Source organism: Lissotriton vulgaris, chromosome 6, assembly GCF_964263255.1.
Source record: "Lissotriton vulgaris chromosome 6, aLisVul1.2, whole genome shotgun sequence".
Classification (NCBI taxonomy): domain Eukaryota; kingdom Metazoa; phylum Chordata; class Amphibia; order Caudata; family Salamandridae; genus Lissotriton; species Lissotriton vulgaris.
This window is the reverse complement of record NC_141694.1, coordinates 1,279,390,253-1,279,410,522: the sequence shown is the minus strand read 5'-3', so window position 1 is coordinate 1,279,410,522 and position 20,270 is coordinate 1,279,390,253. Positions and strand designations below refer to the sequence as shown.

General features: G+C 47.1%; 1 protein-coding gene across 2 annotated transcripts in view; it reads right to left on the bottom strand.

Annotated features, from left to right (window-relative positions):
• Positions 1–20,270, bottom strand: part of MAP3K5 (mitogen-activated protein kinase kinase kinase 5) — a 1,016,304-nt gene that overhangs the window by 244,365 nt on the left and 751,669 nt on the right. For both annotated transcript variants that reach the window (XM_086927404.1, XM_086927403.1), the window contains exon 14: positions 866–947. In XM_086927404.1, the coding sequence (XP_086783530.1) occupies positions 866–947 (82 nt within the window). The remainder of the gene's footprint in view (positions 1–865; positions 948–20,270) is intronic.

Sequence of the window (20,270 nt, the reverse complement as noted above, 5' to 3'; positions counted from 1 at the left end):
TAGCAGGGGTACCGTGGATATGATTGATTGGGGGGTTTCTTTCAGGGCTTGTATTTGTTTACTTCTTCAGCTGGCCTCTGGGTTGTACGTGTTTCAGTTGCAAGTTATTTTCTGTGAAACTAAACCAATAAAATAGAATTGATTCACCAATTAAAAACTGTTCAGGTGTTTCATAAAAGGCTCAGGGGGAGGGAGTTTGGAACAAATAGAAAATGTTTTTTTATTTTGTAAAAAGGAACAACGTTTGTAATGTGACCCTGGGAGACCTTGGCAAAGCTTAGTGTTGAAGTTCGTAGTCTGGAGAAACGCACTATGTTGTATTAAGACACCGCTGATTATCTTTACACAGAGATGCCCAGCCTGGAACAAAGTTGTAAAGTCTTGCAAAAAGTCTTCTAGTGGAATACAATAGCAGACAGGAGTAGATACATCTGTTTCGGTGCATTGTGGATCAGCAGCTGTGTTTATACTGAGAAAGGGGGCGGGGTGAGCAGAACAGGAGGAGGTACATGTTTCCTAATTTGGAAGATCTTTTGAAATACATCAGTCACAATACATGCGGCAAGACACAACAACCAGCTATAATATGGGAAATGTTTATATTCATTACAAGCTATATTGCTCAAACGTACAGCTACATCCACCAAAATGAACACTTAGTGACGACCAAAGAATTTAATCAAGGCCTTCTTTTCTAAAAAAAGATTATTTCTATGTTTTTATACCCTCTCTCTAAGAACACCATCACCAGTTTTTTTTACATTGAGCATTCATTCATGAAAGTGCAAACGACTTTTTAAATCTTCACTTCACCTAGACCATCTAATCTCACAACAATCTGTTAAAAAGACGTGCTTGTTTTTACCTCCATGGTCTCCCCCTCACATTCTCCATCTTCTGTGTTTTTGCCAATTTCTTCAGTTATACTACTAACCAGTTCATAAAATCTGCAACAGAAATGGACATCAATAGAAATCAATTTGAAGCAAGTATGATTCATGGAAAAAGATTTCTAGTTGGATACTCCTGATATTAGATTTATAGAACTCTGTTTATTTTATGAGTATGGATAAAGAAATAAATGTCTCCTATACTCCTATGTAAATCTCTTGGTATTCTGCGGTAGGCGCAGATATGCATACATACAACGTGCTTCCAAATGTTGATAGCTGCCAATGCAAACACTCTGTGTTAGCAATGGGAACAACAAAAAACAATATTTGTACAATCTCCTGGGAAACCTGCATGCTTGGACGCTAGAGTAGCATAGTCGTATAACTTTCAAAGAAATCTATAGAGGGTGGCAGGAATTCCAAAATGTGTTCTGTTTCAGAATGGATGTTTGTTCAGAGTCTTGTACATTATCATTTTATAGGGAAGTCTTTAAGCTAACTAGTCAGACATGGTGCTGTGTGGAGGTAAGAATATATTAAGGAGACTGGCTCTTTATGGACCGTTGGGGGTGGGGCTGTTCCCATGACATATTATCCAACAGAAACCCCATCAGCCAGGAACTTGTCCTTATTCTAATTACTAAAAATATGTTTTGTATTCATTATATACAATGCTGAGAACCGAGTTTGGATTGATAATGAGCGATACTGAATTTAACAGGATATAATAAGGATCTAAAGAATTGTTTAACAAATGAAGTGTAACTGCGCTCATCTGGTTCCTGAAGTGGGGCACAAAGCATAGAGTCTATGCACCAATAGGCTTAAGATGGACAGTCAGGGAGAACATAAATCCCTATCAGGCCAATAGGGATCTGAGATCAAACAATCTATTGCATTCTGTCCCCCGAATCAAGACAGCTAGAAGTGGGGGCAGATCTTTTAGGTATTTTGGACCTCCCTGCCAATCAGTATCAGAAGGGAGGACAACTTCGTTAATTTCAGGAAAAAAAACTTAAAACCTATCTTTTCTCTAAGCTCATCTTTCTAATTCACTCACTCCAACCAGTCAAATAATGCTGGGAAGCCAGATTTTGGGTAGCTATGCGCTTTATGAATCTTGAAGAAAAGAATAAAGCAATGCAGCATGAAAAGTCATACAGTGGGTGGATAACTACAACATTCAAAGTAGAGCACTCAGTCAATTCAACTTTATTCTGCAAACACAACCATAAAAGATACAACACAAGTGTAGGACAATGGTAAAAATACACATTACTAACCATACCACAAAATCACTTTAAAATTACATATAAATAAGACCTCATATAGTTCGCTCTTAATTTTAAAAAGACCTAAATACAGAAAAACATTTCCTTTTTAACACAAAGTCACTTCAGCATAAGTCCTGAATTTTCATACATCACTTAATGAAATGCACAATAAACAAACAAAAAAACAAGGACAGAAGTTAATTGCCATACATTGTAATATGCCATCTTGTAAAGCGCGATGTTTTGCTGGCATATAATTGGGACCAGGAAGCGCCATTTGAGGTGCAGAAAAATGGCTTCCACACATCTCTCAAATTTTTTGAGATCTGACAGTAATTAGGTGACACCATTAAATATCAGAGTCCAATGGGACTCCCAAATATTGAAAAGTTTAAACCTTGTCAATTGGGACTGAATCAACAACAAAGGACTTTGTTTTAGTTGATGTGGCCTGAACATCAAGAAGTGTGTTTTAGATAGGTTTGTTTCCAGATCCAAGTCCTTCTAATCCCAAATAAAGTTGACCGCTCACCAGAAGAACCATACCGAACACATGCAGTCATATCTAGTTGAAACGAAAAGTGACTAATGATGATTCCATCCCAAGGTCCAACATCTTGTTCCACAGTTTCCACTGATTAACCCTATCAAAGGTAAATGACAAATCTAGAAAAGCAAGATGGATCGCCCCAGACTTTGGCACAGTATACTTGGAAATTAGCGAGTAAAGGTTTAAACATTGATCTAAGGTTCCCAGACTCAAGTCAAGTCAAGTCAAGTTTGAATTTGTATCACGCACTACTCACCCAGAGGGTCTCAAGGCGCTTGAGGGAGGGGTCGGGGGGGACTTTACTTATCGAATAACCACGTTTTTAGTTGTTTTCTGAAGGAGAGGTGGTTCTGTGTAAGGCGGAGGTGGGTGGGGAGAGAATTCCAGGTCTTGGCCGCTAAGTAGGAGAAGGATATTCCCCCCATGGTGGATCTTTGGATGCGTGGAATTGCGGCGAGGGCTTGATTGGACGATCGTAGTTGGCGGGTGGGGGTGTAAAAGGACAGGCGCGTGTTGAGGTATTCGGGTCCTAGGTCGTAGAGGGCTTTGTGTGTGTGGGTGAGGAGACGGAATGTTATTCTCTTGTTAACGGGGAGCCAGTGGAGGTCTTTCAGGTGACCGGAAATGTGAGCTTGGCGGGGGATGTCTAGGATGAGTCTGGCTGAGGCGTTTTGGATGCGTTGGAGTTTTTTCTGTAGTTTGGCTGTGGTTCCGGCGTAAAGGGTGTTTCCGTAGTCCAGTCGGCTTGTGACCAGTGCATGGGTGACCGTCTTTCTTGTTTCGGTGGGGATCCAACTGAAGATTTTTTTGAGCATACATAGGATGTTGAAGCATGATGATGAGACGGCATTGACTTGTCTGGTCATCGAGAGGGAGGAGTCCAGGATGAAGCCCAGGTTACGTGCGTGGTCCGTTGGTATGGGTGCGGTTCCTAGGGCCGGAGGCCACCATGAGTCGTCCCAGGCGGAGGGGGATGATCCTAAGATGAGGAGTTCCGTTTTGTCCGAGTTCAGATTTAAACGGCTGTTCTTCATCCACTCGGCAACTTCTTTCATCCCCTCGTGTAGGTTGGTTTTGGCGGTGTTTGGGTCTTTGGTGAGCGAGAGGATCAGCTGGGTGTCGTCTGCATAGGAGATAATGTTGAGGTTGTGTTGGCGCGCGATGGATGCGAGGGGACTCATGTATACGTTGAAGAGGGTGGGACTGAGTGAGGATCCTTGTGGTACGCCGCAGATGACTTCGGTGGCCTCTGATCTAAAAGGGGGGAGGCGGACTCTCTGGGTTCTTCCGACGAGAAACGAGATGATCCAGTCCAATGCTTTTCCTTGTATTCCGACATTGCTGAGGCGTTGTATAAGGGTGCTATGACAGACTGTGTCGAAGGCTGCGGAGAGGTCAAGTAGGATGAGGGCAGCTGTTTCTCCGTTGTCCAGTAGAATTCGAATGTTGTCTGTTGCTGCGATGAGGGCGGTCTCGGTGCTGTGTTTGGCTCGGAAGCCGGACTGTGAAGGGTCGAGGGATTTGTTGGATTCGAGGAAGGCGGCGAGTTGACTGTTGACTGCTTTCTCAATGACTTTGGCGGGGAATGGGAGGAGCGAAATGGGGCGGTAGTTCTTAAGTTCAGTGGGGTCTGCTGTGGGTTTCTTCAGGAGGGCGCTGAGTTCGGCATGTTTCCAGCTTTCCGAGGAAGTTAGCGGAGTTGAGGGAGCAGTTGATGACGTCTCGGAGATGGGGTGCGATAATGGAGTCTGCTTAGTTGAAAATGTGGTGGGGGCAAGGGTCGGTTGGTGATCCTGAGTGGATGTGTTCATCAGGCGGATGGTGTCTTCAGTGGTGATTGGGATCCAGGCGCAGAGGTTGTTGGAGGGGGGGTTTAGTTCGGAGGTGGGTGGGGTGGACTGGTCTCCAAAGCTGTTATGTATGTCAGCGATTTTGTTGTGGAAGAACGAGGCTAGAGAGTCGCAGAGGTCTTGGGAGGGAGTGATGTTGTTGGTGCAGGCGGTAGGGTTGGTAAACTCTTTGACGAAGTTGAATAGTTCCTTGCTGTTGTGGGCGTTGTTGTCGAGTCGATCCTTGAATGCTGATTTCTTGGTGGATCGGATCAGTTGGTGGTGTTTGCGGGTAGCGTTCTTGAAGGTGGCCAGGTTGTCAGTGGTTGGGTTTTTTCGCCAGGCTTTCTCGAGGGTGCGACAGATCTTCTTGGATTTCTTAAGGTCGTCATTAAACCAGGGGGCGTTTTTGCTGCCTTGCTTGATTTGAAGGTTTTTCAAGGGTGCTAATTCGTCAGCGCTATGAGTGATCCATTGTGTGAGGTTGGTGGCTGCTAGGTTTGGGTCCGATGATTTAGCAGGAGGGTTTTGGTGAAGCGATGTGAAGAGCTGGTCTGTAGTAATTTTGTTCCAGTTTCTCCGGGGAATTGGTTGTGGGAGTTTGTGGGTCGTAGTCTTTTTGTAGTTGAAGTGAACGCAGCTGTGGTCCGTCCAATGGAGAGCTGTGGTGTGATTAAAGGAGATGTGCTTGCTGGAGGTGAAGATTGGGTCGAGCGTGTGCCCGGCATAGTGGGTGGGGGTGTCAACAAGAAGTTTGAGTCAGAGATTGGCGAGGTTGTCCAGAAGGGTGGTGATGTTGCTGTTGTTGTTCTTTTCCAGGTGGAAGTTGAGGTCTCCCAGTAGAATGTAGTTCTCGGAGGGGAGGGCGTGTGGGCTGATGAAGTCAGTGATGTCTTCGCTGAATTGTGTGCGGGGTCCGGGTGGTCTATAGATGAGGGTGCCTCGGAGTGTGGTCTTAGGGTCGGTGTGAATCTGGAAGTGAAGGTGTTCGGCGGTTGTGAGGTTGTCATCGGAACTGGTCGTGATGCGGATGGTGTTCTTATGGACGATGGCGATGCCTCCTCCTGTTTAGTTGATGCAGTCCTTTCGGATGATCTTGTAGCTGTCCGGGATTGCTATGGCAATGTCGGGGGCTGAGGAGGCGTTCATCGAGGTTTCTGTAAGAAAGGCGACGCCCGGTGATGTGGTGTCGAGTAGGTTCCAAAGTTCGATGGCGTGTCTGTGGACCGAGCGGGTGTTGAGCAGGAGGCACTTCAGGTGGTTAGTGTCGAAGCTCTGTTTGGAGTCTGTGGGTTTGGTGTGGGTTCTGATGCAGTCTAATTTGCAGGAGTGGCAGGTGAAGGGTCCATGGGTGTGTCCTGGGGCTGCTTGGTAGCAGTTTTGGAGTCGGCCGGGGTTAAGTGCTGAGAGGGTGGCGGCGTCGTACGTTATGCGGGTGGAGTGGATTTTGCGGGGGCCAGGGGGTCTGGCGTTGGGCGCGGTCCAGGCACGAACAGGAGTAGACGGGCTTACCTTTGGCGCACCTTCGGCGCGCATGGGGCGCGTTCGCTGCGCGTGAACGCTGCGCGTTTGTTGCTCTGACATATATAGATAGTGGAGGGGGGCGGAGCGAGGGAGGAGCAGCTGGGAGGCGGGAGCGGGGTGGAGGGACGGGCTGGGAGGCAAACAAACAACAAAATGGCAGCAAAAACAAAAGCGAAACTAGGCGAGATTGGGGCACAGTCTGGGAAGTCGCAATGGTATGGGCAGAGGCACCGGCACAATCAGGCGCTACGATATCAAATTGGCACAAATCAATGAGCAGTCAATGCGGTATAGCGCTAAAAAATAGATCTGGCACAAGACAATAAGCAGTCAATCAATGCGGTATAGGGCTAAGAAATAACTCAGGCACAGGTTAATATGCAGGCAGTGTGAGCAATGCACAGAATGCTACGATACCAGGGAGCGTGGGGAGCGACTGCTTCTGCACGAGTCAGGACTAAAGCCATATGGTACCCCTGTCAGAATATGGTGATCTTGGGCCCATGATTAAAGTTTAGCCAGGATAACCCTCCCCACCAATTTGACCATGGAGTCCATGAGGAGATGGGCCTGTAGCAAGCAGTATCCTACTTATCACCTTTCTTAAAATTTTGAAAAATCTGCCAACAGTTTCCAGGACCTTGGAGTTTGGGTATTGGCTGCAACCCTTAAGACGTTAGTAACAATTGGTGACCAGAGATTTATGTTTTACTTCAAGAGGTCTACTGGAACACCATCCAGGCTCAGCGCTTCCCCTCTGCACTTTTAATGATTGTCAACATGACCTCACTTAAAAAACAGGGCCCGCCACAGCATCGATTGAGAAAGTTGGGGTAAAATCTGAGTCAGAGCCCCCAAAAGAATACACATTTGCAAAGTGATCCTACTATTTAGAGGGATCAATCAAAGCTGAAATAGAGGGTGAAGATGAATCTTTAAAATAAGGAGAATGAACTAATTTCCAAAATTCTGTGCTATTGCGCAATGCACTTGCATGAGTTAGGGAGGTCAAAGTTTCCTCCCTAATTGATGTTTTCCTGCGAATACTCATCCTCTTACATTCCGCCCTGCACAATTTTACTTCCAAAGGGTTACTAGGGGATCTGTGTAGTACAGTTTTAAGAGACTTGTGGGCCCTGGTACAGGAATAATCAAATTATCTATGTATTTTTTTTATAGTGATTCGGGACAGCTGAGACAAATCCGATCGACCCTAAACTAATCTCCTCAAATGAGTTCAGAATCGTTGCCAGATCTTCATTGATGTCTGAACATTTAGAAAAATCCATGCCCTTATCAGTGTGTCAAAATCTCAGTGAGATTAGTCACGTCCCATTTCAATAATACCCCATTATTATTAGCAACAGCCAAATCTTGATGACAGAGGAGTCTTTGGATTAGCTGGCCCCTACAACTAAGGGTCAGGATTCAGTGATTTTGGGCACTAGCACAATGGGGAACAATCATGAAATCAAGAAGCTTAAGACAAAGATCCTCTGAAAAGATGAATAAGAGCCCCTGACCATAAAAGTGGGAATTGGTAGCGAAGATGGACAGCTAATATCAAAGGCAAAGTGGAGGTTTAATTGTATGATAACATTAAGGCATCACCCAAGATGGTGTAGGAAAGGGGGTTTGATCTAAACTATGAGAATCTTTCAAATGCACGCACCTCTTTAGCAGGGAGATTACACAGATTAACATTAAAGTCTCCTTACCATAAGAGAAACCAATCTCTATATTGTGTGATAAAAATTGAAAACACATCTTCACCCAATTGCTTGGGGAAATTATTAATTGATGGGGCAAAAAGATTATCATGAATGATAATAAAAATAATTTTACCAAGACCTAAACTATCCAAACAGAGTGGCAAATAGGGTGTACTTGAATGCAGAGCAGTTGACCGCACATGCCCATTTCAAAGCAATAAGTACTGCTAGACCCCTTTAGCTCTCCCACTGGGTGAAGCAATAGCAGGGCTCACAATAGAAACAAAGCGATAAATAAAGAAGCTCTTCAAAAGCTAAGTTTCCTGCAAAAAGCACAGTCAAAACTATCTAATATACAACACACAGTCAGGGTTATCCATTTTAGGCTTAAGTCGTGCCACATTTCAGGTAATACAACAGAATTAAATTGAAAGAATATTAGAGGGATTCTATGTGGGGAGAGAAGGTTCCTGTGTAATGGAAAGCAGTGGTAGATCTGAAACAGGAATGCTAGCCTCCACAACAGGACAAAACCACTACCAGCTCCAATATCTTCACATGTTCCTACAACGTTACACAAATGGTCAATCTGTATCTTCCAATGATGCCAATAAGGCAAATGAGCTAGAGGTCAGAACGTTGAAGCTCATGGGACATTGAGAGGCAATGTTACAAGAAAGAGCAGTCGCAAGAGAGGGTTTACATGCCTGCACAATGGGTCTGTAAAAATAACCCAAAGGTAGGACCTGTATGTGCCTATGGGGGGAAAATATGGCCACATGATCTAAAAAAGATTGTGTTAGCAATATAAAGGGCTTCAAATGCAAAACCACATAGTCCAGCTCCTGCTCCTTGCGCCCATTCCCTATCCAAGCAACACTTCTCACCAAAATGATGTCCTCACAGTCGCACAAGTTGTGACCAATATGTTTAGACACCCAGTAAAAGCCTTTGTTCTTTAAATCATGCCACTTCTTTCTCTGCCCAGCTTTAAGGATGGGGATATCAGTTAGTACAACAACATAAGGAGTCGCCTCTAGTGGCAACTGTAGTGTGGAAGATTGAGAGGTGATTGTGGCTGTAGGGGGTTTCGCCTGTGGTATTAGAAATCCAACTGCTTTACTATCGCTCTGACTGCCATGCCCTATTACATTAGAAGTAGATCTTAAACTTTGGTAAGCAGAATGGGAGGACTGTCCAGAAGCACTCCCCTTCACCACAGCTATGACCTGTAACCTAGACACTCTTACGTTGTCCGGGCCAGCAGAACCTTCAGTCATATACTTATAGTGTGCGCCCACTGGCTTACTCCAATTCACCTCGCATGACTTAACTAGATAAGATTTCAAATCCAACAGCTCATCACTGACCTCAGTTAAGGAGGTCTCTGTGTTAATCAGTCTCTGATAAAGATGATCTAGTGAAGCCTTAAGCAAACTCTCAACGGATGCATATAATTTAGAAGGAAGTTCAGAGTTGGAGTCCAGACTCATTTAAACTATTCTGTCCAAGGGTCGGGACCTACATTGTTTACTTGTTTTATCCCGAGTTTGGACCCTTAAGGACGCACTTTGAAATTTGCTTCTTTCTTGAACATTCTTTTTTTTCTTCTTAGCTAGAGGGGAGTTGGAGGCAACGTGGGCTTTTGTGGAGTCAATTATTAAAGTTCTGTCAAACACGGGTTAGAAAGTGAAGAAATCCTCTTGCTTATATGTAACTTGGCTGACCCCAAATATTTCCACTACATATATCTCTTTATTGATGGCCCCAATAGAAGTTGACAAAGAAGATGTAATTGAAGGAGTTGAAACGGTTTTGTTACCTACAGATATCATGGATGCCTCTCTCTTAGCCACTGCCTCAGGGAATTTTGTTTGTTCTTGACTATAAAAACGAGGGACCAAGAAGGGTGGCCCAGCCCAGCCCAGCCCAGCCTAGCCCAGCCTCGCCTCGCCTCGCCTCGCCTCCAATCCCAGGCAGACCTGTCTTGGTCTGGTCTTCACCTGAGCACTCTTGAAAAGCCCCTCCTACTCCTTGGAGTAAAGAACAAGTGTGGAAGCTGGCCCTGTATATACTATACCAAAGTATGGAATAGTGTGCACAGAGTCCAGTGGATCCCCAGAGGCTTTAAAGAGGCTAAAGTGGATAATACTAATGCTCTCTTTTGTGGAAGTATGGGCAAGCAGTTAGGCTTACCAGAAGGCAGTGTTAATCATTTGTTGTACACACACACTGAAAGGAAATTATTACACACACTAAATAACTAATTCGGAGACCAATGGTTTGTAAAAATATTACTTCAGCATATTTATTTTATAGAACCAAAGATACTTTGCTGCAGTAAAATATGTTTGGCAATATCACGGTCTTTCAATGTAAAAAGTTGACAGTGCATTTTCCAATCAATACAATGTTATCCTAAGGGAGGAAACACAACCAGCAATATGCAAGTAAATAAACAATTTAAGACATTGAGCTTTTGGATGCAGAATCAGTACCAGGCAAGGTTCCGGTAAGTGACAAAACTGCACCCCCAGCGGCATTGGGCAGGCCAGGTGCAGAGGTCAAACTCGGGATCTGGTGCCAATGTTATCCATTGGAGAAACGGGGGCAATCAAAGTGGTGCTGCTTACAAGTAAATAGAATGGTTTGGTAACCCAGTATCCGTGGGCTAAGGTAAGCACGGGGTGGTAGTCGCAAGTCAGCCCCAACCTTACACCCTCAGGGGCGGCCAGGTGCAGAGTGCCATAACAGCGTCGAGCACCCAGTGCAAACAAATGTAAAATCACAAAGTTGGAAAAAGGCTCAGGCCGGGAGACTGGGTGAAAGAACCCTACAACTGTACAGGTAAGTTGGGATGTGCTGGGGCATCGGGAAACTCCCCAAGGACCAGGGGCTCTGGTACAGAAGTGTCCTACGGCATCTGAAATCAGCTTACCATTGCAGGTCGCAGTTAGGGTGTTCGTCGTGCAAAGGCGGAAGGCGTCGACGTGGAGTCCGGCAGGGGTCAATCCACGATGGAATCTTGCTCTAAATCACTGAGGAACCTTTGCTAGACTGGTGGGCCCCTGGTACTCGGCCCGTGGGCATCGGATGCAGAGGTAGTCTGTTTTACGGTTCCGCAGGCAGAGAACTTGGTCTTTAAAGTTGTTTTTCTTCTGGGCAGGTCCACTGTCAATGGGAGATTAGGAGTCTTTTTAGAAGGAAGGTCGTCCGCCCAGGGCTCTGGAGCTTGCTGAACTACAGAATGAATCACTCTTCTTTAGCAGGGTCTTTGAGGGCTGCAGACAGGCATGTAGGTAGGGCTATGGCCAAGGCAGTTGATGTCTTCAGTCTTCATTGCTGCACGGCTCTTCTTGGTCCTCTTCTTCATAGGTCATAGGTAATCTGAGGATTAAGGATCAGGGGTCTCCCTAAATAATTAATTTTAAGGGCTTTACAGGGGTTAGAAGGTAATAGCCAATGTGTTACTTTTATTTAGGGTGCCTACACTCTTTGTATGTTCACTACCTCTGGTGAGGGGACATACCGCTAACTGTATTGGCTAGAATCCTCTAAAACAATATGGAGGTTTTTAACAGGAGGTGGTCACTTCAGCTCAGGGCACCTTAGGGTGGCCCTGGCTGAGAGGGGACACACCTCTCCTGCTTACTAATTTTCCCACTGGCCTTGCCGCCAGGGTTGGTCAGGAGGGCGGGCATCTCCACTAGCTGGGGAGGGCCCTGGTCGGCATGACAATGGACGGGAAGCCTTTGAGGCTCATCACCTTCAATGCTGTTCCTGCTTGGGGGGTCGGTGTGAAGGGCCTCCACCCAGAGCAGGATTTGTTTCTGACACACAAGTGCAAAAGGGTCCCACCTCACTGGGTAAAAGACCGGTCTAGTGGAGGCAGGCTGGTGCAGACCAGTCAGCCACATACTAGTGGGTTGGTAGGTTTTCAGGGGGCACCTCTGAGGTGCCCTCTGAGTGCATTTATTAATGAACCCAGCACTGTAATTCGGTGAAGCAATCATGGAGCTGTGAAACTCGTAACAAGCCCCCAGCCCAGGTATTCATTATGGCTTCACTGTGCACTTATAATGTCTAAGAATGGACTTAGACACTATAGGGGCATATCTGCGCATGCAGTTATGTCCTCACATGAGGTATAGTGCACCCTGCCTTAGGGCTGTAAGACCTGCCACTGATGGTCATTCAGTATATTGTGCAGATGGAAAAGTCCACTGTTCGTGTATTTACCATATTCAATACAATAAAAATGGTAAGACCTGCTGTAGGGGTGACTTACCTATGCCTCTTGCAATGCTGGTAGGCCTGGCACACAGGAATGCATGCCAGGTCAACTCTTCACTTTTATCTTCACAGTGGCAGTATGATTGTGTTTGGTAAGGGGTCTCTTAGGGCTGGACCCAGCAGAGGGGGGTTTCACGTTCAATCAGGTGGGGGACGGGGAGGGGGGAGTTGGGGTGCGAGGGTAGCAGTCGGGAAGATGCAGTTGTACACTTTGATGCTCTACACCACATTTCCACATCGGTGCTCAGCCTCGCTGACATATCCCATCCTAGAATGGCTAGTGCCCTAGCGACACCGCAAGTGGGTGACAGGGGAGTTAGTGTCCTGACATGGAATGTGAACGGACTGGGCTCGAAAGTGAAAAGAGGGCTAGTGAACTCCTACCTTAAAAGATTAAACCCGGATATTACCTTACTCCAGGAAACCCATCTTAAGGGTACACACTGCGCCTTCATAGCCAGGGGTCGTTTCAGAGTGCTGGCGCATGCGGGCTACACGTCGGATTCCAGAGGGGTAGCGGTCATTATCAAAAAAACGTCCCCATTTTGCATCACACGCACCTGGATAGACCCATTGGGGACGTACGCTGGAGTTCAAGGGACATGGAATAGACGTACATACACAATAATCTCGGTCTATGCACCGCCTAAGCTGCAGGCACGTACGCTCAAGGATCTTGCAAGCATTCTCCTAGACACGGCCGACACTATCCATGGGAGGTGATTTTAACAATGTGATGGATATAAGACTGGACCGATCAGGGGAGGCAGGTAGAGGGGGGACCCGGACCACACTGGCCCATCAGATAGCTACTTTGGGTCTCACAGACATTTGGAGGTGGCTACATCCTACTCAGTGTGCTTACTCATACTACTCAGGGGCCCAAAAGGTATTCTCGAGGTTAGACTACATATTCATGTCCAGACAGTACTTGAAGGTGGACGATACTGCGGAATATAAGGCCAGAGGGATATCTGACCGTTCGCCATTATGGGTAAAGACGGGTCACGTCCGGGGCGCTTCGGAACCCTCTTGGCGCCTTGCGACATGGGACCTTCAAAACGCAGCTATTCTGCACGGCCTAAGGGCGGACATCAAGGTCTATGTGGCAGAAAACGAGGGAACAGTAGAGTCTACGGTCACCTTATGGGAAGCCATGAAACCTGTCCTACGGGACAGACTACGGTGTAGGCTGGGGGACGAACGCCGTAAGCTCCAAGCCGTGGTCACAGCCTTGGAACAGACTACCCTAGGCTTGGAAAGGGACTACCAGTGCCGGAAGGATACTGGGACCCTTAGGAGATTGCTAGATACCCAAAGACAATATAGAGAGCTGGTTACTAATGAGGCGAAGACCCAATCCCTTGCCACCCTTCACCGTCTCCACGATGTGGGGGATAAGTCGGGCAAACTCCTAGCTTGGCTAAGTCGGAAGGAGCAGGCGGCTAGATGGGTGGACGGCATAAGGAACTCAAACAGGGTGCTAGTCACCTCCGATGCGGCTATTGCTGACACATTCGCCTCACACTATGAACTTTTCTACGCAGCTAGGGATCTAGGAACGTGTGAGGAGGCTGTACATTACATGTCACAGACGGACTTACCCACACTGCCTCCTGAGGCACTCCTGGTCTTGGAGGCTGACATTACAGCTGACAACATATCAGAAGCTATAGCCAAACTGAGACCGGGGAAAACTCTGGGGCCAAATGGGTTCCCGGACGAGTTTTTTAAACGTACAGCGGACCTTTTGGTACGCCATCTTAAGGGTTTCTTCACCGGGGCTTACCAGGAAGGGGGGGCTCCCCCCAGACCTCTCCGTGGCCACGAGTGTCCCAATACACAAGCAGGGCAAACCAAAGGAGGAGTGTGCGTCCTATCGCCCCATCTCCCTCCTTAATACGGAGGTCAAACTTTTGGCGGCCATCCTGGCGCTCCGCCTGAGGTCGGTTGTCCCGGACCTTAAACACCTGGACCAATCTGGGTTTTTACCGGACAGGGCCACCAAACTGAATCTTAGGCGTACCCACAATTGGCTGCAGGAAGTAAGGGGACGGTGCGAGCTGCACTGGTTTCTCTCCCTTGACGCCAAAAAGGCCTTTGACGCGGTTCATTGGCCATTTCTTAATGCTGTGCTCCACAAATTTGGGTTTGTCCCTAGGTTCCAGAGATGGGTCCAGCTCCTCTACACTGCACCAAGTGCTAGGGTGCGGGTTAATGGAAGGCTGACCTGTGAATTCCCTACCCAGCGGGGGACCCGTCAGGGCTGCCCCCTGTCTCCCCTCCTCTTTAAACATACTATTGAGGTGCTGGCAGCCAGGATACGTCAGAATGAGGGCATCTCAGGTTTTAAGAGAACCGACACGGACCTCGTACAAGAGAAGATATCACTCTATGCAGACGATGTCCTTCTATATATTACAAAACCTGAGACTACGGTACCGGAGTTATTGCTAGAGCTAGGGCATTACGGTAGACAGGCGGGACACACCATTAATTGGCACAAATCTATTCTCTATGACCCGGGGGGAGAGGACCAGTGGGTTAGGCTGCCTGAACAACTATTGACGACTACCGAAGGTTTTCAGTACCTCGGGATATACGTCACTTTAGATAAGACTCTATCGTTCCGAAAGAATCTGTAACTGATTATATTGAACTTAGTGGCAGACATGGACCGCTGGAGGCAGCTCCCGCTCACACTCCTAGGTCGAGCGGCGATGTACAAGATGGTCATTCGACCTAAATTTCTTTACGCACTACAAAATGAAGAAATGCGTTACTTACCTGTAACAGCAGTTATCCAGTATTGGTATCTTTCATAGATTCACATGCCTGAATCCTTCCCAGTCGTCGGGGTGGGAGTCACCGGTAAATAATAATAGTAATGTCACATAGACATATACTTAGTACTAGGCCAGAGGCCTCACATTAGTAGCCTATCTAGGTCCTTATGTAAAAAGGACCAAACTTTGGCCAGGAGCCAATCAGCTACTATCACCCTCCTCACCTTCCTGGAAGGCGCCCTAGTCCCTCAGATTTTCGTAAGCACAGTGCTAAGTAGTAACTACTGAGAGGGTAAAGTGAGCCCTTCCAGGGGAGGCGGGTGGGTTGCATGTGAATCTATGAAAGATACCAATACTGGATAACTGCTGTTACAGGTCAGTAACGCATTTCTTATCCAGTATTATGGGTATCTTTCATAGATTCACATGCCTGAATCAGAGTAGCAAGCAATAATGAGCACATTTCGCATAATACATCCGTAAAGACATAATAACCTTATCATAAGTTGTTACACAGTTTACATGACACTCACAACATGATAAGAAATGTGCGATAAATTACCTGAAAGGTGGGATGTTAGGAAGAGGGCTCACCACTAATGAAATAGATGACATAGGACCGCCTGTCCAACTGCTGCATCCTTCATAAGTTCAGAGTCCAAGCAGTAGTGCTTTGTGAACGTATGTGGTGTCTTCCATGTCGACGCTCTGCAGATGTCGACAATGGGTACCCCAGCAAAGAGCGCCATGGAGGTGGATACCGCTCTAGTGGAGTGTGCTCGAACCTTTGAAGGCAGAGGATGGCCCGCCTGTTGGTGACAGAAGGCGATGGCCGCTGAAATCCATCTGGAAATGCTCTGTTTTGTCAATGCTAGGCCTTTTCTGGGCCTGCTAAATGCAACAAACAATTGATTGGACTTCCTAAATGGCAGCGTCCTGTGAATGTAGAATTTGAGACATCGTTTGAGGTCCAATGAGTGTAGAGATCTTTCAGCCGCAGATGATGGATTCGGGAAGAAAGATCTTAGGACAATAGGTTTGTTGAAATGGAAAGAGGACGGAACCTTCGGTATAAACTTAGGGTTAGTCCGTAGAATGACCCTGTCGTTCTTGAACTGGATGAAGGGGTCTTGCACAGAAAAAGCCTGCAGTTCACTCACTCTCTTTGCTGACGTGAGCGCCAGTAATAGAGCTGTTTTCCATGACAAATATTTTAGATCTGCTCTGTGGATTGGCTCAAACGGGTGTTTCATTAGTTTAGCTAGTACCACATTTAGATGCCATGTAGGTGGAGACGCTCTAAATGGAGGGAAAGTTTTGAATAATCCCTTCAGAAACTGTTTGATTAGTCTGTTAGTCCATAGTGAAGCTCCACACGAAGATCGTCTGAACCTGGATATGGCCGCTAGGTGGACTTTTATTGAGGCATGTGCCAGCCCTGAATTGGCTAGGTGTAGCAAGTAGGGCAGAATTTGTGCTGGAGTAGAAGTGAACGGATGTAATTTCTGAGCTCTACACCACAAACAGAACCTCTTCCACTTGAGGGAATACGTCTTATTAGTACTTTCAGCCCGGGCCCGGGCTAAGACGACCCTGCATTCCTGTGGAATAGCTAAATCCTGGAACTCTCTGAACTCAGGAGCCAAGCCGATAATTTCAGAGATGTTGGATCCGGATGCTGGACCTGTCCCTGGTTCATTGTGAGGAGATGTGGGCATGTCCTGAAAAGAATTGGAGGTTCCAGCGATAGAAGGTGTAGTTCTATATACCAGTGCTGGCGCGGCCACGCTGGGGCTATCAGGAATATGGTACAACTCTCTGCTTTCAGTTTCCGGAGAACCCTGGGGATCAGGGGAAACGGTGGAAAAGCGTAAGCAAAGACGTTGCACCAGGTCATCGAAAAGGCATTCCATAGGGACCTTTTCTGGGGAAGCCAGCTTGCGAAATGTTGGCATTTCGCGTTCACTTCCGTCGCAAAGAGATCCAGGTGAGGTTTGCCCCACCGGGAGAACACTGAGTCGAGCGTCTTCTGGTCGAGCTCCCATTCGTGGCAAATGGATCGCTGCCTGCTTAGCGAGTCTGCCAGGGTGTTGTCTACTCCTGGGACATACTCTGCCCGCAGAGAAATGTTGTGTTGTAGCAGCCAGATCCAAATTTGCTGAGATTCTCGAGACAACGTCCTGGATCGAGTACCCCCCTGTTTGTTCAGGTAGTGCATTGTGGTGGTGTTGTCCGTCCTCACAAGCACTGGGGAGTTCCTGATTCGGGGTAGAAATGCTCGAAGTGCCAAGCGCACTGCTCGTAACTCTAGCAGATTGATGTGGAGTTGTTTTTCTGCCACTGACCATTGACCGTACACTTGCAGTTCTTGCAGGAACGCCCCCCATCCTTCCAGTGAAGCGTTTGTGGTTATCACATGAGGAGAAACTGGGAGCAGAAAAGGGAGACCCTTGTTTAAATTGTCGCCCAGAAGCCACCATCTCAGAGCTTTCTTCATGACCTGAGTGATCTTGATCCAGAAGTCGAAAGACCCTGTACTTTGGATCCACTGATTTGTTAAGGCTTCCTGTAGAGGCCGCATGTGGAGACGACAGTGAGGAATGAGAAAAATGTTGGAAGACATCATTCCTAACAACGACTTGAATAGTCGAACCTTGACTCTCTTTTTGGTCTGAATGTGGACGGCTAGGGTCTGCAGCTTGACCTGACGTCCTCTGGAAGGGAAGGCTTTCTCTTGTTGTGTATCCAACGTTGCTCCCAGGAAATTGAGACGTTGTGACGGTTGGAGAGTTGACTTTTCCTGGTTGAGTGTTAGGCCCAGATTCTCGAAGAGATGAAGGCAGGCCGAAGAGGACCTGGCTACGCCTGTCCGAGTCGGAGCTTTGATAAGCCAGTCGTCTAGGTAGGGAAAGACTTGGTGATGATGCTGGCGAAGGTATGCCGCTACCGGAGACAGACACTTTGTGAAGATGCATGGAGCTGACTTCAGGCCGAATGGTAAAACTCTGAACTGGTAGTGTCTGCCTGCCACTGCAAACCTCAGGAATTGTCGATGACTCTTGTGAATGAGGATATGAAAATAGGCATCCTGGAGGTCTAAGGATACCATATAGTCTTTTGGATTGAGTAGGTGTAATACCTTTTGGAGAGTAACCATACGGAAGGACTGCTTCTTGAGGTATTTGTTTAGGTTTCTCAGATCCAGTATTGGTCTCCACTGCTTCTTCTCCTTTTTTCTGATCAGGAAGAATCGGGAATAGAATCCTCTCCCCTTCTGACCTCGAGGAACTCTTTCCACTGCTCATTTTCTGGAGCATTAGAGAGAGCTCCTGTTGAAGTAGGTTTAGATTCTTGTGCTGCATAGGACATGGTGGGTTCGGAGGAGGATGCTCCACAAACTCCAAAGTGTGTCCGAAGCGAACTAACTGCAACACCCAACAATCTGTTGTAATTTGCTTCCAGTTGTGAAGGAAGTTGGTAATTTTCCCTCCAACTACGAATTGTGGAGAAGAGACGGAGGCCTGCTGGAGAAAGCAGTCATTGGCGTCTGTAATTGTCTTTCTTTGCTCCTTTCCCTCGAAAGGACGACTTGTTGTATGAGGATTTTCCTCGTTGTTGCCTCTGCTGAAATTGAGGTTTGTACTGCTGGGAAGAGTTATAATAGGACTTGTAACCTTGATAGTTTCCACGAGTCTGTTGTCCTCTACCTCTGGATCCTCGAAAGGAATTATTCTTGTATTGCAGGGTGCCTAGGGCTTTCGCCGTTTCGGTATCCTTCTTAATACTTTGTAGCATGTCATCGATATGCTCACCGAAGAGTCGCTCCCCATCAAATGGCATGTCGAGAACTTTGGCTTGCACCTCAGGCCGGAATGTGGTAGCCTTAAGCCAGCCCTGGCGCCTCAAAACTGCTGCTCCTGCCAATTGACGAAAGCCTGTGGAAGCGATATCCAAGGCTACATCGATCATTTCTGAGGCAGAGCGTTCGCCCTCCAGCAAAATCTTTTTAACCTCTTCTCTTTGGTCTTCCGGGATCGCCCCTAGATATGGGGCTATATCTGCCCATATCTGTCGATTGTAGCGACCTAGCAATGCCAGAGAATTTGCAGCCCTGACTGATAGGGCGGACATGGAGGAAAATCTCTTGCCAATGGCATCAAGTTTTCTTCCCTCTTTATCAGGCGGCGCTGTCATTGCCGCTGACGGGTTGCTGGACTTCTGCTGGGCGGCCTGAGATATAACTGAGTCAGGTTTAGTTTGGCCAGTTAAACATGCAGGCGCAGTGTCTGGGGCTTTGTACTTCCTTTCAAGCCTAGCCGGCACTGGAATGAGAGAGGGAGGATTTTTCATTATTTTTAGTCCTTGCTCCCATATATAATCGATCACTGGAATGGAGCGAACTGATCGTTTGAAGGGTTCCTTAAAATCATGAAGGAAACAGTCCTGCGTTTCCGATGCTATTTGGATGTTGAATCTTGCAGCCGCTCTCCCTACTATATTATGGAATCCCCCTAAATCTTCAGGGGTTGAATCGTCCTGCATTTGGTCTGGGGATGCTGGATCTGCGTTGGCGTTATCATCAGAATCCTCATCATCATGTATTTCCCCTTCCTCCTCTTGGACCTCATCAACTCTCATTTCTTCTTCATATTCATCCTCATCCGAAGAAATTTGAGGAGGTAACTTCTCTTGCTCCTGACGCACAACCTGCGGAGGTGGTCGCTGTCGATGTTGAGGAGTTGGCGCTTCCTGTTGTGCCTGTACTCCTGGTGCAGGAGAAGATGATGGAAATCTTTGTTTCTAGCCCGAAATCAGAAATTGGAGGTCAGAGACAATGGACGCTGGAAGGCAAACCATAGGCTGAACAGTGGTATGCTGCCGAACTTCCTGTTGAATTGTAACCTCTTCATAATCTTCACAGTCCGAATCCTCATGAACTTTGATGTTAAGATGAGAGGGACTGGATGCTATGGGAAACATATTCTCTACTTCGGGATCTTCTGATTCTAGAAACTGCGTTGGCAGTAGCTGTTGGACCTTGCTAGGTGAGGTCATCTCTGGTGTCACCAGACATGATGACATTTTAAAACGTGTATACGTATATTTCAATGAGGGAGAGCCCTTAGGTTGTAGATCCGTTGACACGGTGTCCGCCGACTGTGGAGCGTCTACGAATTTTGTTGATTTGTCCGGCATTTTCATCGTCGACTGCATCGACGTCGATGATGTCCTCGTCGACGACGACGTCAACGACGACTTCTTCGTCGACGGCGGCGTCGACACTGTAGTAGTCGACGACGATGGTTTCGTCGACGGGCTCGTCGTCGACGGGTTAGTCGACGACGGTGTCGACGACGATGGTTTCGTCGACGGTCTCGTCGACGACGATGGCTTCGTCGACGGTGTCCT